The sequence below is a fragment of the Schistocerca cancellata genome, chromosome 6 (genome assembly GCF_023864275.1).
Source record: "Schistocerca cancellata isolate TAMUIC-IGC-003103 chromosome 6, iqSchCanc2.1, whole genome shotgun sequence".
NCBI lineage: Eukaryota > Metazoa > Arthropoda > Insecta > Orthoptera > Acrididae > Schistocerca > Schistocerca cancellata.
The window spans coordinates 444662949-444689818 of NC_064631.1; the positions used below are offsets into that span (position 1 = coordinate 444662949).

Genomic DNA, 26870 nt, shown 5'->3' on the forward strand with positions numbered 1-26870 from the left:
TCATTTCATACCCACTGACATGCAAGTCGCCGAACTGGCGTCAACTCGAAAGACTTGCACCAGGTGAACGGTCTTCCCGACGGCATTTCCAGTTTCAAATTGTTCAAATGCCTCTGAGCACTATGGGACTTAACATCTGAGGTCATCTGTCACCTAGAACTTAGAACTACTTAAACCTTAAGGACATCACACACATCCATGCCCGAGGCAGGATTCGAACCTGCGACGGTAGCAGTCGCGCGCTTCCAGACTGCAGCGCCTAGAACCGCACGGCCACCAGGGTCGGCTTTCAATTTTCCATCAGGTACAATGTGTATGAAGTGATAGACAAAAACCCATGTAAGACAAGAGACGTAACTAAAATGAAGAGATATTCAGGATGAAAGGACTCAGAAAATCAAGTCATCTTCTGATCAGGAAAGAGAATGGGTGACTCAGAGTCCATACCCAGCAGTTTCTCGTTTTGTAACGAACGTCAGTTATAAAATAGGATAAAACAACAAAACAATTTATAATGCTCCCGTGACACCTAAAAAATACAAAAACCCAACTAAGGACTTCCTGCTTGCGAACTATCTGGTGGCTAAGATGCTATTCAATTCTACTCACCAGGAGTACCAGTACCTAGTGAAGTAACAGATCCTCGTACACCGAAAAAGTGATCGAAAATCGGTCGTATATGGTTATCTGTGGGATTATCCAAAATTAAGCATCACGGGTTCTTCATTTACCTACATAGGATGAGAAACATACTGGTAAAGATCCAGTTACTCAATCTTAAATTGTAGTTCATTCACCAAAAATCCAAGATAAAACTATTTTAAGGCTAAGCGCAAAACTGACATGAAGTCAAACAAAGTGAAATATCATGTAGTGGTTAAACACCCAATCAGCAAAAAGAAACAGAATGCAAAGTCAGGTGGCAAGAGGCCACAAGTGCGTGTACTGGATGTGCAGTAACAGGTGGCATGTCAAGACATAACTATCTAAGCACTATTCACCATCTGCCCTCACAGCTTCAGTTGCACCAGTGCCACCATTGTTTGATTTTTGTGCAGAAAAAAGGAATCTTCATTACCGCTGAAGTACTTGAATTATATATCGGATTAACGATTTCATGGAGATCTGTAATAATATATTCTTATAACTGTTGCTCATTGGAAACATATACCTGACTCATACAATTAAACCTGATGAACTTCAGATCAGCACTGTTCTTGGAGAGACACCAAGATTTTCGTCACATCTTCCTTCTTTCACGCAGGATTTAGTGTCAGGCACTGCGATGTTAATTATTGGTGCTGTTCGTTTTCAGATCGTTAGAAAAGCAGGCCATACCTGAGGTGGTTGCGGGGCACGTTGTGGATGTCCTTGTAGACCATGTGCAGGCGGACGGTCTCGGCGTGGCAGTCGCTCTTGATGGTCCAGGCTTGCTTGTCGCGGTCGTAGCACTGCGCGACCACGGGCTGCGGCAGCACCGGCGTCGCGGGGGCGGCGGGCAGCAGAGCTGCTGGCGGTGGCGCTGTAGGGTGGGGTGGCGCCGAGGCGACCGCCACCTCGCTCACAGTGTTCGCCGCCAGCAGCTCCAGGTGCAGCCGCACTAGCCCCTGTGGAAAATTGGCGACCCTGACAGGACGCTCGGTCTGGCAAACTGTACAAGCGTGTGCAGAGAGTCTTATACAAAGCAATGAACTGTGAAATGCGTGCTGCACAGAAAGGGAAACATACAATGCTCAATATGTTTATACAAGGGTGTGCAAAAAAGTGATTTTTTTATTCTGTTCTCAATAACGATTTAGGTATGATAAGTCATTCATTTCATTAGGTCGACTTTCCCACTTCACTGAAGTAAGTAGCAACCCTCTGCTGCTAGAGGGCTCCAAATTGTATGTTTAGCATAGTGGTGTGTAACACAACTATTTGGTGAGTGAAAAACAGACTGTCATACAAATAAATGCACGAATTCGAAGAGTTCGTCCACATACAGTGCACCCTCCTCTTCAGCATTATAGTGCCAGACCACACACAAGTACTGCAGCATCTGCGACAATACGATGCCTTGGGTTCACTGTCATCGATCATGCCCCATACAGCTTGGACTTGGAACCACTCGACTTTCATCTGTTTCATAAATTATAGAACAGCTTTGAGGGCTTCACTTTGGTATTGATGAGGCAGTGCAAGCACAGGTGATATTATGGCTCCATCAACAAAGTCAACTGTTCTACAGAGATGGTACCAACAAACTGGTCTCCCACTGGAAAAAAATCTCCATTGTTAGGGTGACTGCACTGAGACATAAATATGTAGACATGAAGTATAAATATGTAAAGTTTTAATAAAGTTTGTTTTACTCAAAAATCTCTAAGGTTCACATAAAACATTTGGAGGCACTACTTTTCAGGATACCTTCATACTAAAAAAAATTAAAGATAGTTTTATATTAATACTTTTTATTAACAATTATTTAGAATCAGCGGTAGATACGAGCGACAGTCTTAAATTTATAATTATTAGTTTAAAAATATAGTTATACTCTTTAGTGCTCGAATTACCTTGTATTGTACATATTTCGTCTTCAATCGGCACCTCCTCCATTTCCTGTTTCTTTCCTAAATGGTCGTTGGGAGGAACGATAGTTGATAAGTTTCTCTGTTAGATAGAGTCTGTAATTGTACCTGCATGATCTTTTCGTGAAATACACATACGGGGAAACTGTATGGACACGACCATTGATCTGATGAAACAAGAAAAGTGATTCATCCAAACAACCAACAAGTTTTTATTGAGTCATTGTCCAGATTCAAAGATTCCATGCTCACAGCAATCGTATCTGACGAGTCTTTCGGTGAACGTGTGAATACATAGGTGTCATCTGCTGCAGAGTTCTATGTTCAGCAAACTCACACACTATAAGTATCCTGGTCTGCGCACATGCTCCTATGCGTACTGGTACATATACACGTGCAGTTTCTATTAGACGGAGAATAATCATTCAGCCTCAGTTTTTTGCTACAACAAATACCATACGCTCATCCTGATGAAACAACATTTTATTTCTGACCTGAAACTATTTTAAGCGGAAAGAGACATCGCTTTCTTATGGCTTCAATTCTGTACGCTTACATCCAAAAGATTCTTCTTTGCCGTTGTTCGGAGGTTGTAAAATGCATGGAAACACTGCGAAAAACTCATGCGTAAACATAAATGCATGTGCTAGCCAAACGTGCTCCACGCTGTTTTATTTGACTGAGAATGGCACTTGTACACTGTCTTCAATACATTCGAAGTGTCAGTCGTGTTCAAAAACGTTTTCTGCATAATTGTGAGTGCGTTACGTCGAAGCTAATTGACTTTGAACGCGGGTAAATTGTGGGTGCTCGTATGATGGATGCTTCCGTAACGAAGGTAGCGAAAGTGTTAGGTGTTTCAGGAGGTACTGTATCGAAAATCTGTACACGGCATGCAGAGAATGCGCAAAAATATTATTTACTTAGTTAAAACACGGATGGAGGTGTGTGTTAAGTGATTGTGGCAGCCAGTCATTGAAGACGATTGTGAGGAAAAAATTAGAGAACGACAGCAAAAAGTTACAGCAGACCCGAGTGTCCAATGACGAACCTGTCGAGATCAAGGCAGCTATAAGCGTACTCCATAAGCAAGGAATTACATGACGAGCTAGAACTCCAAAACCACTTATCAGTGATGAAAAAGCCCGCAGCAAGAAAACGTTGTGCCTAAGCCATAACACTTGGGCTGTGGGAGGACGTCATTTCGTAGAACGACTCTTTTCTCACAGTGTTTCCAGCTTCCAGACGAATTTACGTCCATAGAGTGAAACACGGCGGGGTTTGGTGAAGATTTATGCCGCCATGTCGACGTAATACATGGGTACCGTGGTTACTCTTCAAGGTAGCATTATTGTGAAGGATTATGTGACCATTTTGTCTGATCAGGTCCATCCCACGGTACAATGCTTTTACCCCAGCGGTGACGCTGTGTCCCAAGACGACAGGGCCCATGTTCACACCATCCAGAACTGGTTTTGCGAACACCACTATGAACTATCGCGTTTCCTATGGCCATCACAGTCACCAGATCTCAATATTATTGAACCTTTGGGTCCTACTTCGGAGAGAAGGGTGCGTGATCGACATTCACCTTCATCATCGTTGCCTGAAAGTAATGTATCATGTTTTTGGTGCTTCCATATTATTGTCCACCAGCTGTATGTTCTATATCTACATCTACAGCCACATACATTCTCCGCAAGCAACCTTATGGTGCGTGTCGGAGGGTGCCCTGAACCAGTGCTAGTCGTTTGTTCTCCCGTTCCAACTGCAGAGAGAGGGAAAATCGACATCTACATGCCTTCATACTAGACCTAATTTCTCTTATTTTGTCTTCGTGGTCTCCACACGAAATCTGCGTTGTCGGAAAAAGAGTCGTTCTGCAGTCAGCCTCAAATGCTATTTCTCTAAATTTTGTCAATTGTGTTCCTCGAAAAGAAAGTCGCCTTCAATCCGGTGATTTCCATTTTTGTTCCCCAAGCTTCTCCGCAATACTTGCTGTTGTTCGAACACACCGTTAACAATGCTAGCTCCCGCCTCTGAATTGATTCGATGTTACCTGATGCTACTTCGCATCTATATATGAAAATGGTAAACACACTTTCCAGGAAGCACGTCATACCATACTACAGTTCTACAGTGGTTGACACTTCCAGGTTCCTTGAGTTTCGTATCATCTAATGCGTCCTTATTACACAGTAAAATACTACGCACTTTTTCTGAGCAGTGTAGTGTAGAATACATTTCTTGTTATAGCTAAAATAATAGCCGTCTTAAGCCTATGCAGTAAAGAAATAACTGTCACTGTTTAATATAGTGAAACATTTTCTCTAATGGCAGCCGTCTATCACACGGAGGGTGGGCCACTGCAGGGCAGCGCTTTCTCGGACTACTGAATATAGCGGCAAAGGCCGCTGCCTTGAGCGGATTCACTGTCAAGGCGTACTAAACTGCTAGTGGAAGCCTGCAACTCTCCAGTAAGTAATTCAGCTGTTGTAATTCAACGACGCTTGACGAACCAGCACGCTCCGCTAGTCTCGTCTTACAAAGACACTTAATAACCAGCTTCTCGGCAGTAGAATTATGTAATTATCCCCTATATTGCTGACTCTTCTTTTGTAGCTACGAAAATCAATTACAGTTTTAAGGAACGAAGTAACGAAAAGCTTCTGGACAGCTAAAATTACTTGGCAAACTTGGATTATATCCCAAGCCTCGTCTTTCATGTGAAATATAATTTTTTTTAATACTTAAACCTGCGTTGTCTCCTTTTAATTTTAAGCCTCACTCTCTGTTTTCTATCTTATTTTCCATATTTCTTCACAATTTCGTTTTTGTCTTCTAAGGTAATGTTCGGTAATTAAATCACCTTACACTTAACTGAAATTTAGAAACTAATTCTCTTAAATGAGGTAAATGAACAGATCCCTACCTAAGGGAAATTATTTAAATATAGTGCAGTTCTCCTAATAATCAGTAAATGTAAAACAAGACGAGAGTAACAGAACTATGAAAGAAAAATGGATGTAGTTTGCTTCTGTTTAAAATCTACAAGCGTCATCAGCGATCTGCTCCTCCTGAGTGGTGAAACAAAGAGAAAGCTTCGAACTCAAACGAGTCTAATTTGAGAAACTGCACCATTTCTAAAATATGCTCTAAATGTAAGTGCGCGAGTGTTGCCGTAGCATTTATATGTTTTATGTCAATGAATTTATGTGATAGAAACCGAGTGGGGTGTCAAATCTATGATAATTGGTACTTCTCTCAAGAAATTCGCGGCAGAGTTCTCAACAGGCCACAAGTCTTTTCCAAAAAAATGCAGCAAGATCTGACTAGCACTCTTAGTACTCTACATCTACATCTACATACATACTCCGCAATCCACCATACGGTGCGTGGTGGAGGGTACCTCGTACCACAACTAGCATCTTCTCTCCTTGTTCCACTCCCAAACAGAAAGAGGGAAAAATGACTGCCTATATGCTCTGTACGAGCCCTAATGTCTCTTATCTTTGTGGTCTTTCCGCGAAATATAAGTTGGCGGCAGTAAAATTGTACTGCAGTCAGCCTCAAATGCTGGTTCTCTAAATTTCTTCAGTAGCGATTCACGAAAAGCACACCTCCTTTCCTGCAGAGACTCCCACCCGAGTCCCTGAAGCATTTCCGTAACACTCGCGTGATGGTCAAACCTACGAGTAACAAATCTAGCAGCCCGCTTCTGAATTGCTTCTATGTCCTCCTTCAATCCGACCTGATAGGGATCCCAAACGCTCGAGCAGTACTCAAGAATAGGCCGTATTAGAGTTTTATAAGAGGTTTCCTGTACAGATGAACCACATCTTCCCAAAATTCTACCAATGAACCGAAGACGACTATCCGCCTTCCCCACAACTGCCATTATATTCTTGTCCTACTTCATATCGCTCTGCAGTGTTACGTCCAAATACTTAATCGACTTGACTGTGTCAAGCGCTACACTACTAATGGAGTATTCAAACATTATGGGAATCTTTTTCCTATTCATATGCATTAATTTACATCTATCTATATTTAGAGTTAGCTGCCATTCTTTACACCAATCACAAATCCTGTCCAAGTCATCTTGTATCCTCCTACAGTCACTCAACGACAACACCTTCCCGTACACCACAGCATCATCAGCAAACAGCCGCACATTACTATCCACCCTACCGAAAAGATCATTTATGTAGATAGAAAACAACAGCGGACCTACCACACTTGCCTGGTGCACTCCAGATGATATCCTCACCTCCGATGAATACTCACCATTGAGGACAACGTACTGCGTTCTATTACTTAAGAAGTCTTGGAGCCACTCACATATTTGGGAACCAATCCCATATGCTCGTACCTTAGTTAGGAGTCTGCAGTGGAGCACCGAGTCAAACGCTTTCCGGAAGTCAAGGAATATGGCATCCGTCTGTTACCCTTCATCCATGGTTCGCAAGATATCATGTGAAAAAAGGGCGAGTTGCGTTTCGCAGGAGCGATGCTTTCTAAAGCCGTGCTCATGCATGGACAGCAACTTCTCTCTCTCAAGGAAATTCATTATATTCGAACTGAGAATGTGTTCGAGAATCCTGAAACAAACCGATGTTAAGGATATTGGTCTGTAATTTTTAGGATCCGTCCTTCTACCCTTCTTATATACAGGCGCCACCTACGCTTTTTTCAGTCGCTCGGGACTGGAGCAAGAGATTCGCGATAAATGCAAGCTAAGTAAGGAGCTTAGGTAGTACTTCGATGCTGTGTGCTGAGTATCTTATTCTGCGTAGTTCATCTTAGATACTGCAGTGTTAGGTATGAAATTAGAGGCTTAATGTGAGTTATCGAAGGATATTAAGGATAACATGGACAGATAAAGTCACTGCAGCGAATGAACAAATGTTTACAAATTCTCAGTGCCATCGAGAGAAGATAACTGGAATACTTAGTCCATATAATGCGAAATAACAAACACCAACTGCTACACCTAATACTTCCAACTAAGACTGATGCCAGATGTGGTCCAGGACAGAGAAGATTATCCCGCCTAAAGCACTTAAACAGGTGGTTTGGACTGAGCATAGAGTGTAGCTGTGCAGAGTAGAAAGATAATCCTGTAGTTGCAGCAGGTTGAGTGATACACAGTAATTTAGCATAGTTTCTCGGGGGCTTTTCTCTTTTTTATTTTTTTTCTCGCCCTGCTGCAAGGAAGTGAATTGTGCCTGGGCGTTTTACTAATTCACTCTATGTTTTTTGGGTAAATTTCAGTGCATAATGTTGAATGAAGTGACTTTCTCGTGTAGTCTTCGGCAACCAGAAACGCAATATGACGTGGCTCTGGTTGAATCTCGTGACTGCTGGGTACAGTGCACTAGCAATCAGTGTATCGGCTGTCGTGGAGGCAAAAAGAAGCGCCTGTAGCTGAAGCAGTTTGTCTTATCACAGTAATTTAGTTTACGGTACGTTTTTTCATGTACCTCTCGAATAAATTAATATTAACTGTATGTTATACTGTGGAGGCTTATGTTTGCCAACTTCAAGTTTCTTTCGTAAATTTTACTGTATTTTATTTTGTGTCGCGACTTCTCTTGTAGTATAGAGGAGAGGTAGCGTAGCAGCAGAACCTCGGCTTCTTTTGTTAGTGTTTAATACCGCTGATATAGACAAAAACTGCTTAGAGTTGATTAGGGGACGACTGTTGTGTACAGACGCAGGAGGATTTTTAGCCACTGTCATTACACAGATGGAAGCTGCGTTGGCCACAGCCGACAGGCTTCAGTCTGCTTCACTGGGCTACGACGGCGTTGCGGCACGCAGAAGAATGCTTTGGTACCTGTGGAGCGTATTGCGCCGCCTGGAAGCCTTGGTGCCGCTGCGCCTTCCGATTCGCACATCCCGGCTGGTCGACAGTTATCGGACGGTGAATGGCGACAGTGGGGAGGTCAAGAGTGGCTGTGTGGAAGGGAAAAGTGCGTTTAAGGTATCGCACATTGCTAAAATTACATCTGAACCAAAAATTGAATACGTAGCCTAGCGGAATCGTGGCCGATCCTCTTGAGATGTCTGGACAAGTGTAGAGGGTGGAAACGCTTGTCATGTTGAGCTGAAATGTTAGGTGGGTGATGGATTTCATCAAAATATACAAGGTATTAGAAATAAAGTTAGTAAACTGCTTATAGATGTTGACTCTGAAATCATTGGTATATCTGAACACTTCTTAAATAAGGAGATAATTCAGAGGCTTCCTTTACCAGGATACAGGTTGGCTGGCAGCTTTTCTAGGAGCTCTTTGCGGTGTGGGGGAGTAGCCATGTATGTGAAAAACGGCATCCCATTTGAGTCAATTGATGTTTCAAAGTATTGCTCTGAAAAGGTGTTTGAATGTTGTGCAGGTGTGGTTAAATTTAAAGGAGCTAAACTTCTAACTATTGTTATTTATAGATCCCCAGACTCCGATTTCACAACGTTTTTGCTAAAGCCAGAGGAGGTTCTTGGTTGACGTTATAGGAAATACAAAAAGTTAGTTATATGTGGTGACTTCAACATTAATTGTATAAGTGATTGTGCAAGGAAAAAGATGCTGGTAGACCTACTTAATTCATATAATCTTCTGCAAACCGTATTCTTTCCAACGAGAATGCAAGGGAACAGTAGAACAACCACAGACAACATTTTTGTTCATTCCTCATTACTAGCAGGGCATTCTGTTAGCTAAATGGTGAATGGCCTTTCAGATCACGATGCACAAATTTTAACTCTAAAATATTTTTGTGCTGCAACACATGTTAAACATAGTTCTCAACTGTTTAGGAAAGCTGATCCAGTTGCTGTAGAGACCTTTGTAAACCTTATCAAGGAACAAGAGTGGCAAGATGTTTATAGCGCTGATACAGTAGATGATAAATATAATGCTTTTCTCAAGACTTTTCTCGTGCTTTTCGAAAGTTGCTTTTTGTTAGAACGTTCAAAACAGGGTACTATCACAAATAGGCAGGCTGGGTGGATGACTAGAGGGATAAGAATATCTTTCAGAACAAAGTGGCACTTGTATCAAACCGTTAGAAACAGGCAAAATCTAAATGCAGCAGCCCATTACAAAGAGTATTGTAAGGTGCTTAAAAATATTATCAGGAAGGCAAAAAGTATGTGGTATGCAGATAGAACAGCTAAGTCTCAGGATAAAATTAAAACCATATGCTCAGCCGTAAAGGAAGTGGCTCGTCTGCAGAGACAGGTCGAGGATATAGAATCAGTGCTTAGTGGGAATGTCCGTGTTACTGATAAGTCGCATATACGTACAGTATTGAATAATTACTTTTTGAATATAGCAGGTGAACTAAATAGAAACCTAGTCCCAACAGGTTCATATAGCGCTCTTAGAAAAAAGTGTTCCGAGACTGTTACCTGAAATGCTCCTCAATGATACTGACAAGAGGGAGATTGAGTTAATGATTAAATCACTAAACACCAATAACTCTCATGGATATGACGGGGTATCTAGCAGAATACTGAAGTATTGTTCTATGTATGTTAGCCCAGTACTTAGCCATATCTGTAACTTTTCCTTTAGGAGTGGTCAGTTTCCTGACCGATTAGTGAAGCCACTTTATAAAAAGGGAGACAGGGATAATGTTGACAATTTTAGAACTATTTCTATGCCATCGGTGTTTGCTAAAGTTATCGAGGATGTTGTACATACAAGGTTACTAGAGCATTTAAATTCACATAATTTGCTGTCAAATGTACAGTTTGGTTTTAGAAATTGTTTAACGACTGAAAATGCTATATTCTCTTTTCTCTGTGAGGTTTTGGACGGATTAAATAAAAGGTTGCGAACACTGGGTGTCTTCTTGGATTTAACGAAGGCTTTTGACTGTGTTGACCACAAAATATTACTGCAGAAGTTGGACAATTATGGAGTAAGGGGAGTAGCTTACAATTGGTTCGTCTCTTACTTTAAGAACAGAAAACCGAAGGTAATTCTCCGCAATTTTGAGAGTGGTAGTGATGTTCAGTCCCAATGGGGCACTGTTAAGTGGGGCGTTCCCCAAGGGTCAGTGCTGGGGCCACTGCTGTTTCATATTTATATAAATGATGTGCCTTCTAGTATTACAGGTGATTCAAAAATATTTCTGTTTGCTGATGACACGAGCTTGGTAGTGAAGGATCTTGTGGTTAATATTGTACAGTATCAAATAATGTAGTTCATGAAATAAGTTCATGGCTTGTGGAAAATTATTTGATGCTAAATGACAGTAAGACTCAGTTTTTACAGTTTCTAACTCACAATTCAACAAGAACCGATATTTTGATCAGACAGAATGGGCAAATTATCAGCGAGACGGAACAGTTCAAGTTCCTAGGCATTCGGATAGATGGTAAGCTGTTGTGGAAAGCCCATGTCCAAGACCTTGTTCAGAAACTAAATGCTGCTTTATTTACCATTAGAACAGTATCTGAAATAAGTGACAGTTCAACACGAAAAGTAGCTACTTCGCATATTTCCATTCGCTTATGTCGTATGGTATTATTTTTGGGGTAATTGTTCTGATTCAAAAAGGGTATTTTTCGCTCATAAACGGGCTGTTCGAGCTATATGTGGTGTAAGTTCGAGAACCTCTTGTCGTCCCCTATTCAATAGTCTGGGAATTCTGACATTGCCCTCACAGTATATATTTTCGTTAATGTCGTTTGTTGTTAACAATATTAGCCTATTCCCAAGAGTTAGCAGCTTTCAGTCAGTTAATACTAGGCAGAAAGCAAATTTGCATGTGGAATGCACTTCCTTGACTCTTGTGCAGAAAGGAGTGCAGTATTCTGCTGCATCCATTTTCAATAAGCTACCACAAGAATTCAAAAATCTTAGCAGTAGCCCAAACTTTTTTAAGTCCAAACTGAGGAGTTTCCTCGTGGCTCACTCCTTCTATTCTGTTGAGGAGCTCCTGGAAGAGCTAAAAAATTAAGCAAATTCCAATGTTACATTGTTGATTTTTTTTATTTAAACTTACGACTTGTCGCCTGAATATGTTTTTTATATTTCATTTTACCTGTTTCTACTATCGTGTTATAATTTCATGTATTGACTCGTTCCATGACCGTGGAGACTTCTCCTTAATTTGGTCCCACGGAACAATAAATAAATAAATAAATAAAATAAATAACTGGAGTCCGTCAGGAAAGTAGCAGGCTGTTTGGGAAAGAAGACAGTGTCCACTCCGTTTGCCATGGTGGAGGGAAAGGGGAGTGGGGTCCGAGATGGGGATCTGGCTCCCCAGGTAGCGATTGAGCACACTGGATGCACGCGGCTGCCAACCATGACTCATGTCGGCACGAATGAGGCCTGCTGCCTGGGTTCAGAGGCTATTCTTGGTTCCTGCAGGTGGCTGGCAGATTTGGTGAAGAAACTAGCCCCACCCGAGGGATGAAAGTAAAGCTATCGTTTCTGAGCAGCGCTACCGGAACCTATCGTGATGATTTGGCTTGGAGCAGTGTGGAAGGTCTAAACAAGAGACTCAGACGATTCTCTGAAGCTTTCGTCTGCAAATTTCTCGACACCTACTATCGGGTGGTGGAGTGCAGAACCCACCTTAATAGGACAGGCTTGCGCTACATGTAGGAACAGGTTACCAGTGTAGCGGAGTACATGTGGTGTGCGCATGTGTGTTTTCTAGGCTAGAGAAATCCCTCTACCCGCCCGAAAATGCGAATACTGACATGATACTGGATAGAATTCGCCACTATAAAAGGTAGGAAGGAAATCAGGTTACCTTCCATTCGGAAAGTGAGTGCACTCAGCGACTGTTACCTGTCATAAATTGTAGAGTGCAGCAATCAGTCGTCCTTTTTTTTTTTTTTTTAGATTTTATTACGCAAATCCAGATTTGGGCTAGTGGCTAACCATTCTGAATGCACTATTTTCTATTCTCGATGCTTGTAAGTACCTGTTTATAATATTATTGAATTACAGGAGCGTCTATGGAAAGGTCCCAGAACTAACCTCGCTTATAAATGGTCACAGTGGCCACATAGGACAGTATTTGAGACAGAATCCTGGCTGAAACCATATGTGAGTAACAATGAAACCCTAAACACCGACTAGAATGTATGTCTCAAAGACAGGTTGAACGCTGGTGGTGGAGGACTGTTTATAGCAACAGCAAACACAATGCTGTGACTTAGTACTGATTCATAGCGTGAAATAATTTGGGTGTTAAAGGTGGATCAAACACGGTCACCGGATGTTTTTATAGATCCACTGCCTCATTAGAAGTAATGGCGGAATACCTGAGGCGAAACTTGGAAAATATTTTGTCTAAATTTCCTGGTTATGTGATGGTTTTGGGTGGATTTCAACTTGCACTGCAGACCGCGAAACTGAAGTGACCAGGAAGGGTAGTGGGGACGGAGAACCAAGCGAAATTTTTGTAAGAGCATCGTACAATACACTTTAGGGAGGTATATGCCGAGCAGACTTGTAAGGCCGCAGTCCATTTCTTCAGGTTGAAGTACACTGTACCGCAAGCTGATGGGATGGATTGCAGGCACGTTGATAGAGATTTATTTCTGAAATTTGGTGGAATTATTCCTTGGGAACGTCCAAATGGAGTTAAAGGCTACTTTTTACCGAAATTTTATTATTATTTCAGTTTGCAAAAACTTTGCTGTTACTTCGTGCGTATGTCCCATAGATTAAATTTTTTTAAATTTTTTATTTGAGATAACATATGCAGACTGCAGAACTTCCGTCACGGACGCAGTTCATTTCGGAAAGAACAAGTTAAGCTACTCCAATGCAGACTGCAGGACTTCCGTCGCGGACGCAGTTCATTTCGGAAAGAGCAAGTTTAGCTCCTCCAATGGGGGAGCATAATGATGACTGAATTTCTTTAACAAATCAGAAAATATTGTCCAGTAATCAATAAACAAGGTGCATAGAGATTTACGTTAATTTCTTGATTAGTTCCTTTAAAAAATCGCTCCTATTATAAGAGACTGAGGGGAATGAGCTTTTAAATTGTGTATGTATAGGGTGACAGTTGTTGAACTATATGAAAAAAAAACGTAAATCAGTTGTAAACTATAGCGTGCATATTCTTTATTCAACATGTAGACCTCACTACAGCTACTCGGATATAGGTCATCACATGTTCGATATGCCTGTCATCATTTGCGATAATGTGGCGCAGACGAATACCGTAATTCTGCATGACCCGCTGAACTGTCGGAACATCGATGCTGTCGATGATCTCCTGAATCGCTGTTTTCAGCTCAGAAATGATTTTAGGGTTATTGCTGTACGCCTTGTCTTTAACATAGCCCCACAAAAAGGAGTCACATGTGTTCAGATCCGGAGAATATGGCGGCCAGTTGAAGCCAATACCAGTAGCCTCTGGATACTCCAGAGTCCGAAAGCGATCCCCAGAGTGCTTCTCCACTACATAAACGCACTCCTGCTTCGATGGGGTCGAGCTTCGTGTTGTATGAACCACATATTGTCGAAATTTGGGTCACTTTGGAGAATGGCGATGAAATCATCTTCCAAAACCTTCACGTACCGTTCGGTAGTCATCGTTCTATCAAAGAATATCGCACCATTTATTCCGTGACTGGACATTGAACAATAGATAACCAGCTGTCGAGGGCGAAGAGACTTCTCGATCGTAAAATGCGGATTCTCAGTCCTCCAGATACGTGAATTTTACTAATTGACGAACCCAACCAAATGTAAGTGGGATTCGTCGCTAAACCACCGCATTCACATGCCCCACGGTCAACCGTGCAATTTGACAATTTGAACATCGTAACAAACACCGTTCAGATGTTATGACGATTTTATTTTGTATAGTTCAATAACTGTCACCCTGTGTGTAATTGTGTGTGTTTTTATCATTAAGGTTCAGACGCGTTTCCAGTATCACTGGCTGGGGCTTGAAGGTTCATACTTAACGCGTAGCTTAGAAGTTCATGACATTTGTATTCAGTGCTCATGGGAGTAGTTCATTTTTATACACTACTGGCCATTAAAATTGCTACACCACGAAGATGACGTGCTATAGACGTGAAATTTACCGACAGGAAGAAGATGCTGTGATATGCAAATGATTAGCTTTTAAGAGTATTCACACAAGGTTGGCACCGGTGGCGACACCTACAACGTGCTGACATGAGGAAAGTTTCCAACCGATTTGTCAAACACAAACAGTAGTTAACCGGCGTTGCCTGGAAAAACGTTGTTGTGATGCCTCGTGCAAGCAGGAGAAATGCGTACCATCACGTTTCCGACATTGGTAAAGGTCGGATTGTAGCCTATCGCGATTGCGGTTTATCATATCGCGACATTGCTGCTCGCGTTGGTCGACATCCAATGACTGTTAGCAGAATATGGAATCGGTGGGTTCAGGAGGATAATACGGAACGCCGTGCTGGATCCCAACGGCCTCGTATCACTAGCAGTCGAGATGACAGACATCATATCTGCATGGCTGCAACGGATCGTACAGCCACGTCTCGATCCCTGAGTCAACAAAAATGGTTCAAATGGCTCTGAGCACTATGGGACTTAACAGCTATGGTCATCAGTCCCCTAGAACTTAGAACTACTTAAACATAACTAACCTAAGGACATCACACAACACCCAGTCATCACGAGGCAGAGAAAATCCCTGACCCCGCGTGGAATCGAACCTGGGAACCGGTGCGCGGGAAGCGAGAACGCTACCGCACGACCACGAGCTGCGGACCCTGAGTCGACAGATGGGGACGTTTGCAAGACAACAACCGTCTGCACGAGCAGTTCGACGACGTTTGCAACAGTATGGACTATCAGCTCGGAGACCATGGCTGCAGTTACTCTTGACGCTGCATCACAGACAGGAGCGCCGGCGATGGTGTACTCAACGACGAACCTGGGTGCACGAAAGGCCAAGCGTCATTATTTCGGATAAATCCAGGTTCTGTTTACAGCACCATGATGGTCCACATTGGAAGCGTGTATTCGTCATAGCCATACTGGCTTATTACCGGCGTGATGGTATGGGGTACCATTGGTTACACGTCTCGGTCACCAGATGTGTTACGCTCTGCCCTTCATTCGATCCCTGCGAAATCCTACATTTCAGCAGAATAATGCAATACCGCATGTTGCAGGTCCTGTAAGGGCCTTTCTGAATACAGAAAATGGTCGACTGCTGCACTGGCCAGCACATTCTCCAGATCTCTCAACAATTGATAACGTCTGGTCAATGGTGGCCGAGCAACTGGCTCGTCACAGTACGCCAGTCATTACTCTTGATGAACTGTGGTATCGTGTTGAAGCTGCATGGGTAGCTGTACCTGTACACGCCATAGAAGCTCTGTTTGACTCAATGCCCAGGCGTATCAAGGCCGTTATTACGGCCAGAGCTGGTTGTTCTGGGTACTGATTTCTCAGGATCTATGCACCCACATTGCGTGAAAATGTAATAACATGTCAGTACTAATATAATATATTTGTCCAATGAATACCCGTTTATCATCAGCATTTCTTCTTGGTGTAGCAATTTTAATGTCCAGTAGTGTAACAGCAGAGTTCTTGCTGCTGCCGAATCTACTTGAGCCGTGCTGCAGCTCCTATTGGTGCTGTGTGTAGGTTTCTGCCAGACCGTATCGTTTAGTTGGCATGGCTGCGTTGTTTGTCTTCTTCTCATGTTCACTGGCGCCACTCCGTTTGGTAAGCGTTGCCTGTCCGCTAGTGGCAGCAGCGGCTCTTATCGATATGTTGTTCTGCTGCCCTATCTTTGAGGCGACCTCGTGCTTCTTCCATGTGGTTTGAGTGTCGAGTGCGGTTGGGGACGCAGATGCAGCTAGGCCCGCGCAGGGCGGCTACACGCCAGGACCGCTGGCGGCGTGTGTGGACTGCCGCATGGAATAGCAGTGGCCACGAGGTTGCACGACCTCGTTGAAATCGGATCCTTCATGATTAAGTTGAGTGCATTGCAATTCGCGTAGAGAAACCTACACCATTGTGAAATCTCGCGATTCTCCAGTGACTTGGGTTCGTGTTGCACTCGTAGTGTTGCCGAGGCGAAAAGCAGAAGGCGGATCTAATTTGCCTTTCTGAGCTTCTAATTACTATTTACTATTTTCAGCTTCTTACACTGTTAAGTTCAACCAGCGATATTTTTCTGTCTTGTGGCCGCTAACGCCCTGGGGGTTAGTGTATGTAACGACAGTATAGATTTCCTCGCCTTGCCGCCGCTCTCCGGTGAAGTGTGTAAGTTTGAGAGCTTGATTGTAGGTTGAGTGGCGCTTGCCTACCTTAGTGATAGTAATTCCTTCTTGCTCCGGGCGCTCTAAGCACAAAATTCTGCGGGCGGAGCCCAGACCGCCGGTTCCGGCTTTGGCGTAATTTTACATCTTGCATTTGTGTTGTTGGATGTCAGGTAGCCTCGCCAAGATTATCATTAGTCGCTCGTTAGACTGCCACTAGTCCGAGATAAAATTTTTCGATCTGAATGCAACTCTTGGCTACCTTCCTCTTTGCTAGAGAAAATATTTTTCGTGTGACCTACTCAAAGGTCGATTCCTGGAGCACCGTCTGTAAGGCCCTTGTGTTTTACTTTATTATTGTATTATTAAGTTACCATCATTTGTGTCATCTGTTTGATGATCTGTTGTTTTTTTTTTTTTTTTTAAATTAACTTTTGCTATGCTATTCGCCCTTTGTGAGTATATTTGTTAAATTTTTTGTAATTGCCATTTTGGCGTTAAATGCCTTCAGCCGTGATTGTGGTTACTTGCCTTAAAAGTCTGATTGCGACCCCATTGGCTTGTTTTCTAAAATTATTTATTAAAGTATGTTGTTGTTGTTGTGGTCTTCAGTCCTGAGATCGGTTAGATGCAGCTCTCCATGGTACTCTATCCAGTGCAAGCTTCTTCATCACCCAGTACCTACTGCAACCTACATCCTTCTGAATCTGTTTAGTGTATTCATCTCTTGGTCTGCCTCTACGATTTTTACCCTCCACGCTGCCTTCCAATACTAAATTGGTGATCCCTAGATGCCTCAGAACATGTCCTATCAACAGATCCCGTCTTCTAGTCAAGGTTGTCCCACAAACTTCTCTTCTCCCCAATCCTATTCAATACCTCCTCATTAGTTATATGATCTACCCATCTAATCTTCAGCATTCTTCGGTAGCACCACATTTCGAAATCTTCTATTCGCTTCTTGTCGAAACTAGTTATCGTCCACGTTTCACTTCCATACGTGGCTACACTCCATACAAATACTTTCAGAAACGACTTCCTGACACTAAAGTCTATACTTGATGTTAACAAATTTCACTTCTTCAGAAACGCTTTCCCTGAAATTGCCAGTCTGCATTTTCCATACTCTCTACTTCGACCATCATCAGTTATTTTGCTTCCCAAATAGCAAAACTCCTTTACTACTTTAAGTGTCTCACTTCCTAATCTAATTCCCTCAGTATCACCCGATTTAATTCGACCACATTCCATTATCCTCGTTTTGCTTTTGTTGATGTTCATCTTATGCCCTTCTTTCAAGACACAATAAATGAGTGGAATTTCTAAGCAAACCAATAGTAATTGATTCGGGCCCCGTCCACAGTCTTAACCCATCCTGCCTTCCTTAATTACCAGGTTTCACTACTATTTGTAAAAGGTTCGAAAGCTATTCTGGCAGTTGCGCACATTGTTGCATAGTGATACGTACAGTTTGATAGAGTTGGCATTGGAGCAGAGCTGCGTGGTGACAAGGGCAGGAGCAGCATCAGCAGCCGGGGCGCTCACCTTGTAGACGAGGTCGGAGAAGCGCGCGCGCGGGTGCCAGCCGTAGCCCTTGCCGTCCGAGTCGGAGACGTCGTCAAGGAGGCCGGAATCGAGGCGCCGCTCGGCGTCGCCCAGGCTGACGCTGTAGCGCACGCGGCACCGGTGGTCGAAGCCCGTCAGCCGGTTCAGGTACACCGACACGCGGTTCTCCGAGCCGCTGCCTCCGCCACCTGCCGCAACACGGCACAGCACCCGTGTTCACGCTGCAAGCGATCTGAGAGGGATGGGCGGTGCTGACGTTCTAAAGCAAGCAAAGCTGTTGGCAACTCACGTAGAAAGTGAATGAAATCATCTAGATCCAATATAGTGGACGCAGAGATTTGTAGGCGAAGTTTAAACAGGTCATAGATAGCACTCTGGAGAAATGTGTCTCTAGTAAATGGATTAAGGATGGATAAAATTCAGTGTGGTTTAGCAACAAAATTTGTAAATACTATAACACGCTCAGTTCAAAGAAGAACGCACATATGACAAGAAGCAACGATTAATAAACATTCGTGCGACTGTAAAAATATCTATGCCGGAAGCGTGGGACAACTACCACCACAATACCTTAGCTGAAGATCTTTCCGTGAACCTGAAAAAATTCCGGTCTTACGTAAAATCGCTAAGCGGGTTGAGTGCATATATCCAGTTACACGGTGATCAGTCTGGTGTGGCAATAGAAGACAGAAAGAGGAAAATGAGATTTTCACTCACCAGCAGATTGTGCGCTGATATGGAACTTCCTGGCAGATTAAAACTGTGTGCCGGACCGAGACTCGAACTCGGGACCTTTCCCTCTCGCGGGCAAGTGCTCTTCCAACTGAGCTACCCATGCACGACACACGCCCCGTCCTCACAGCTTCACTTCCGCCAGGACGTCGTCTCCTACTTTCCAAACTTCACAGAATCTCTTCTGCAAACCTTTCAGAAGTAGCACTCCTGAAGGCGTGCATGGGTAGCTCAGGTGGTAGAGCACTCGCCCGCGAAAGGCAAAGGTCCCGAGTTCGAGTCTCGGTCCGGCACACAGTTTTAATCTGGCAGGAAGTTTCAGGAAAACTGAAGTTTTAAATTTTGCTTTTAAGAAAGCGTTCTCGGAGGAGTATCGTACGAATACTTTGGTGTCCAAAGTTAGAGCAACAAACCTCTGCTTTCCGTTCTATGCTCGATTCACTTTACTAATCAGGCCAACTATCAACAGATGTATGTACGATCGAGTTCTGCACGGAAGACGGCATTTCGGCCAACGGAAAACTAAAACGATGACGTAAGGGAATATATTAAACGCAGCAGTGTTTGTCGGCTAGCCCCACATCCACAATCGCTGTGTTACAGACGGCGCAGTATTGCACAGAGCAGATGCCTACCAGACTCTCTGCGGTGGAGGGCCATAGGAAAAATGGAAGCAGGACAGTTGCAAAGTGATGGGGCCCGATCGTTTAACGTGCACCGTTCTGTTGTTTCTCGGATGTGGCTACAGTTTCTAGAGACCGAAACTGTATTACGGAGGCCATGGCAGGGCAGAAGACGTGTGATACCAAAACAGAGGATAGTTATTTGGCTGTAAAGGTACGAGGGCGGTTCAGAAAGTAACCTCCGATCGGTCACAGTGCGGGTTGTGGGGGGAGTAGCGACGCCATCTGTGCGTTCACGCACTGAACAGGTCAGTCGGCATCAAGCCGTGGTCGAGTGAACGTCGTACCTGCGCTAGTTTAGTTTTTGTGGCAGTTTGAAATGTGTGCTGCAATAGAAAACCCCGCCAAATGTGAAGTGCGTGCTGTCATAAGGTTTTTTACAGCCAAAGGATATTCTGCAGCAGCTATTCATCGTGAGCTTTGTGCCGTGTACGGACCAAGAGTTATGAGTGAAGGAGTTGTCCGTTAATGGGTACGTTTATTTAAAAGTGGACGATAAAACGTTCATGATGAAGAGAGGTGTGGTAGACCATCATTGGTGACTGACGAACTCGTTCAGACAGTTGATGCAAAAGTTCGTGAAAATCGACGTTTCTCAATGACGGAGTTGTCTACTGGTTTTCCACAGATTTCTAAGACTCTCTTGTACGAGATAGTGACAGCAAGATTGGGTTACCGTAAGTTCTGTGCACGATGGGTGCCCAAAATTCTTACCGACCACCACAAAACTCAAAGAATGGCCTCTGCATTAGACTTTCTGTCACGTTATGAGGACGAAGGAGAACCATTGTTAAACAGAATCGTGACCGGTGACGAAACCTGGATTAAGTACGTGAACCCTGAGACAAAAGAACAATCAAAGATGTGGGCACATTCAAATTCGCCTACCAAACCAAGAAAAGCCTCGCAAGATTTTTCTGCCAGAAAACTGATGGCAACTGTGTTTTGGGATGCAAAAGGGGTGTTGTTGGTTGAATTCATGGAACGTGGTATGACCATTAATCAAGACGTGTACTGTGAAACAATAAAAAAGTTACGACGGGCTATACAGAACAAACGCCGTGGTATGCTGACTTCCGGTATCGTTTTTTTGCACGATAACGCCCGTCCTCACTCTGCTCGCAGAACAACGGCCCTTCTTGAGTCCTTCAAGTGGGACGTTATCAACCATCCACCTTACAGCCCAGACCTGGCGCCAAGTGATTATCACCTCTTCATGTATTTGAAGAAATGGCTCTGGTCACAGCGGTTTGATGACGACGAAGAGCTCAAAGATGCGGTCACAGGCTGGCTCCAGGCACAAGCGGGTGATTTTTATGCAGAAGGAATTTCAAAGCTTGTGAAGAGATACGATAAGTGCCTCAATCGCTATGGAGACTATGTAGAAAAATAGTGCAAAGATGTAGTTGTAAGATGTATATATTAAAATATTTTTATTTAACTTGGTGTATTTTTTTGAATCAACCGGAGGTTACTTTCTGAACGGCCCTCGTACTACGGTACCGTCTTCGTACTGCGTAGCAAATGGAATCGGATCTCGCAGCATCCACTGGATGTGTGTAGATGTAGTGAAGGAATCGACAGAGTTACTTTTATTGTCGGAGACCTGCTGTATGTGTGCCTGTGACGCGTCTTCACAGAGCTAACGTGTAGTTCGCTAATGTTCTTTTCACAGATGAGTCCCGATTTGGTCTGGAAGGGTGATTCTCGACGAATTCACATCTGAAGGAATTTGGAACACGATTTCAAGAGCCGAACATTGTGCAAAGAGACCGGTGTGAAGGAGGATCGGTAATGGTATGGGCAGGGATTATGTTGGCTATTCTAACACCTCTTCATGAAACTGTGCGGGTGAATCGGAAAGGTTTACTGTTCTCAGGCACCATGACAAGCTCTTAGGATCTCATGCGCGGTTGTTGCGAGGTGCTGTGGGCCCAGATTCATATTGATGGCCGATAATGATCGACCTCATAGGCCAAGAGTGTATGATATTTTCTTGGAAATGCAAGATACTGCACGTATGGCGTAGCCTGCTCGCTTTTCCGATTTCAGTCCCGTTGAGGACGACTGGGTTGCACTAGGGAGGCGGGTTGCAGCTCGTCAAAATTAACCAACCACTCGCCAAGACTTGTAAGCAGCTCTGCAGGTAGAATTTGCGTTATTGCCTCAACATGACATTGATGGCGTCATTCACAGCGTGCGCCGTAGCTGTCAGGACTGTATTGCTGCCAGAGGTGATCAAACCCCATAGTGAGCACATCAGGCAGTTGCGGGATGTGTGTGCACATCTGTTGAGTAGGGAAAAACGAAGAACATTTTCGTCTGCTGTTCTGCATGTAGCAGTTCTTTAAATTCTGTTTTATTAAATTGTTTTTACTTTGCTATCATCTCTTTTTAGGTTTCGTGGCAAAATAAACATAACCTTGCTAAATTTCCATTTGATTCTTTAATTTTGGACGCAGTGTGTATTGTTGTTTGAATATCGCTCGGAATCCCATAAGGAGGACAAGCACTCATGTTCCAAAAAAAAAAAAAAAAAAAAAACACGCCTTGAATGACTAGAGACAGGACGTTCATGTTCACAGGAATGATTGGCATTTGAACTATGTCGGTCGGCGGGTTCATGATCAACATCGATATCACTGTGCAACACCATCAACTAGTAAAATATGCCTACGGCTGCGAAAGAGGGTGCATTATTGGCGTGAGAGAATATGATGCATCCATCCAGGAAATTGCTGCTCGTGTGGGACGAAGTGTTTCGGCAGTGCAATGGGTCTCTGCAGAACAGTTCACGAAAGGACGCTAAACACGACGAAATGAGTCAGGTCGGACCATTAAGACCACCCTTCGAGAAAATCGACACGTCATCCGAATGGATTTGCAAGACAGATCTGCATCCTCGTCGGGTTTGCCATAACAGTGGAACAGTGTATCACATCATACACTATCAGGGGTGACAGTCCGTCGCCGTTTACTACGGCAAGGGTTACGTGCACGTCGTCCTCTTCTCCGGCTAGCTTTGACGAATGTGCAGAAACAATGGTGTATGGTACAACGTCACTGGGACAGGGATGGCATCAGAGTTTTCAGACGAATCCAGGTTCTGTTTGTTTGAAAATGACGTCCCCATTTTGATTCGCTGCAGACAAGGGGAGCGGCGTCACAATGACTGCCTTCGCACAAGGCATACAGCTCTAACTCCAGGTCTTATGATGTGGGGTGCTACTGGATGCAATCAAAAATCATCCAGGGCACGGTGACTAGTGTGACCTCCGTATATGACATCCTGCGGCCCGTAGCCGTACCGTTTCTGCACAACAGCCCAGACGCCATTTTTCAGCAAGACAATGCACGAGCACATGTTGCTGCACGAACTCGTGCCTCCTTGGTATCTTCTTGTTCTCACAGAATTTAAGCCTTTTGTGCCGGCCCGCCAGCTCTCCAGCCTTGTGTGGAATTTTGTGAAACGACGTGGGCACTGCTGTGACCCAACGCCAACCAACTTTGGAATCGTGAATGCAGCATGGATGGCCATATCTCAGGACACCATTCGCTCCTTATATGCGTAGATTTATTCCCGCACGGAACTAGCTATCGGGGCCCAGGGCGGACCCTGTGCCTAATAGGCAACAGAACACATGCCGAACCGAGGTGACTGATGCTCATTATTTCTGCAGAACCTACTAATGTACATGTCCTGTGAATATGAACGTCCGATCTCAAGTCGTTCAGAGTGTTCTTTTTTTATCTGAAGATGAGTGTAGTACATCTACATCTACATGGATATTCTGCAAATCCTATTTAAGTGCCTGACAAGGGGTTCATCGAACCACCTTCATAATTCTGTATTATTCAAATCTTGTATAGCGCGCGGAAAGAACGATCACCTATATCTTTCCGTATGAGCTCTGATTTCCTTATTTTATCGTGGTAATCGTTTCTCCCTCTGTAGGTCGGAGTCAAAAAAATATTTTCGCATTCGAAGGAGAACGTTGGTGATTGGAATTTCGTGAGAAGATTCAGTCGCAACGAAAAACACCTTTCTTTTAATGATGTCCAGCCCAAATCCTGTATCATTTCTGTGACACTCTCTCCCATATTTCGTGATAATACAAAATGTGCTGCCCTTCTTTGAACTTTTTCGATGTACTCCGTTAGTCCTATCTGGTAAGGATTCCACACCGCGCTACAGTATTCTAAAAGAGGACGGATAAGCGTAGTGTAGGCAGTCTCCTTAGTAGAACTGTTACATTTTCTAAGTGTCCTGACAATAAAACGCAGTCTTTGGTTAGCCTTCCCCACAACATTTTCTGTGTGTTCCTTCCAATTTAAGTTGTTCGTAATTGTAATACCTAGGTATTTAGTTGAATTTACGGCTTTTAGATTAGACTGATTTATCGTGTAACGGAAGTTTGACGAATTCCTTTTAGCACTCATGTGTATGACCTCACACTTTTTGTTATTTAGGGTCAACTGCCAATTTTCGCACCATTACATATCTTTTCTAAATCGTTTTGCAATTTGTTTTGATCTTCTGATGGCTTTATTAATCGATAAACGACAGCGTCATCTGCAAACAACCTAAGACGACTGCTCAGATTGTCTTACAGGTCGTTTATATAGATAAGGAACAGCAAAGGGCCTATAACGCTACCTTGGGGAAGGCCAGAAATCACTTTTATTTTGCTCCATGACATTCTGTCAATTACTACGTACTGTGACCTCTCTGACAGGAAATAACAAATCCAGTCATATAATTGAGACGATATTCCATAAGCACGCGCAATTTCACTACAAGTGGTACAGTGTCAAAAGCCTTCCGGAAATACAGGAATACGGAATCGATCTGAAATCCCATGTCAATAGCACTCAACACTTCATGTGAGTAAAGAGCTAGTTGTCTTTCATAGGAATGATGTTTTCTAAACCAATGTTGACTTTGTGTCAATAGACAGTTTTCTTCGAGGTAATTCATAATGTTTGAACACAATATATGTTCCAAAATCCTGCTGCATATCGACGTTAAAGATATGGGTCTGTAATTTAGTGGATTACTCCTACTAACTTCCTTGAATATTGGTGTGACCTGTGCAACTTTCCAGTCTTTGGGTACGGATCTTTCGTCGAGCGAACGGTTGTATATGATTTTTAAGTATGGAGGTAATGCATTAGCGTACTCAGATAGGAACCTAATTGGTATACAGTCTGGACCAGAAGACTTGCTATTATTAAGTAGAGAAGTAACTGAAAGAGTTGTAAACAAATAATCCGCCAGATTCGGATGGAATTCCAATTCGATTTTACGAAGAGTATCCTGCAACATTGTCCCCTTATTTAGCTTCGATTTATTGCGAATCTCTCACCAGCGCAAAGTCATAAGCGACTGCAGAAGAAGCGCAGGTGACTCCTGTATGTAAAAGCGTACAGAAACGGACCTCAAAATTACACATCAGTTTTCGTAACATCGGTTTGGTGCTGAATTTCTGGATATATTATCAGTTCGAATGTAATTAATTTTCTTGAGACAGACGAACTTACGTCCACGAGTCATCACGGATTTAGAAAGCAAACATGTGATTGGATCGAAGACTTTTTAAGTAATGGAGCCTAGTACGTTGTTCTCAACCACGAGTGTTCATCACAGACAAGCGCATGCTCAACAGAGCCCCATGGAAGTGTGGTAGGGCAGCTATTATTGCCTACACACGGGATTCGGCTGCTCCTACGGATGTAGTTTCATGCAGTTATGAGCAAGAACCTTTTTGTAGAAAATTTAATGCAGATAAATTTTATATTGAGATACGTTTTCGGTGAAGGTCATGATTTCCGAGGTATTGAAGGAAAACGTACAAAAGTGACCTTCAAACGCACCTCTCCCCCTCTCCTCCACTCTAATTCCCCATTAATCAAGATTTCTGTTATGTTGTTCATGATACTCCTTGCTACTACAGTAAGAAAATTTCCGACCGTACAACCTATTGGCGATATACTGCCTTTTTTGGTATCTGTTTACTGGGTTATTGTGTCACAAGAATACTTGGCTATTCCGTTAAACGTTCCACTGAGGGTAATGAAAGAAAAGCCATCATTTTAAACGTTACAATAAAACTACTTACGTTGACAATTCGATCCAAACTTAACCCTTCCTAAGACAGTAGTTTTGTAGTGAGAAGGCCTGACAAGTACAACGATTTAATTGTTTGTTGTATGCTGTTAAAATACAAAATTGACTAAAGTGAGAAATTTACAATTTGGAAGTGCTCGAATAAACTGGTGGTGTCAAAAAGCGACACAGTGAATACAAAAAATTTTAGAATGTGGGTAACAATTCGTGGAGTAATAAATTACTGTACAGTGGTAGGAGGGAGTGTCATGAACAACACGCTAGAAATCGTGACGGGTTTAGAGTTGAGTGTGGAGATGCTTTGCAAATCGAAAACTGTGCCTCTGGCAGAAACGTATCCCGCTACAAAATCTAGCTACATTAAATTTTCTACACAAAGGTCCGGTTCATTTCTTGTGTAAGACTAATAGTTCGCGCGTAGCGGGCAAAAGAGTACGGAAATCTCGCACGTGGTTTATGAAAGCCAGATTTAACGATGTGGGTTGCATAAAATGACATAGATATGAGTAGCTGAATCACTTTGTATGTATAAACGATCTGACAAACAGGGTGAGCAACCATCTGCGACTGTTTGCTAATGACACTCTGATGTACAGTAAGGTGTCGGCGTTGAGTGACTATAGGTGCATAGAAGATGAGTTAGGCAAAATTTCAAGTTGGTGAGTTGAATGGCAGCTTGCTCTAAATGTAGAAAAATGTAAGTTGATGGAGATGAGTAGGAAAAACAATCCCTAACGTTCTAATAAAGCACTAGGAGTGTGCTGCTTAACACGATTAAATATTTAGGCGTATCGTTGCAAAGCGGTATTAAATGGAACGAGCTTATAGGGATTGTAGCAGCTAAGGCGAGAAATTTAGGGAAGTCCGTTTCATCCATAAAGAAGATTACGTATAGAACACTAGTGCGACCCGTTCTTGAGTGCTGGTCGAGTGTTCGGG

General features: G+C 43.2%; 1 protein-coding gene across 1 annotated transcript in view; it reads right to left on the bottom strand.

The window, feature by feature from the left end:
- Positions 1 to 723: 723 nt before the first annotated feature.
- Positions 724 to 26870, bottom strand: part of LOC126088380 (uncharacterized) — a 151574-nt gene continuing 125427 nt past the window's right edge. The window contains exons 3-5 of the mRNA XM_049906519.1: positions 18369 to 18568; positions 1334 to 1607; positions 724 to 752 (exon numbers count right to left, since the gene is read on the bottom strand). Coding sequence (XP_049762476.1) covers positions 724 to 752; positions 1334 to 1607; positions 18369 to 18568 — 503 coding nt within the window. The remainder of the gene's footprint in view (positions 753 to 1333; positions 1608 to 18368; positions 18569 to 26870) is intronic.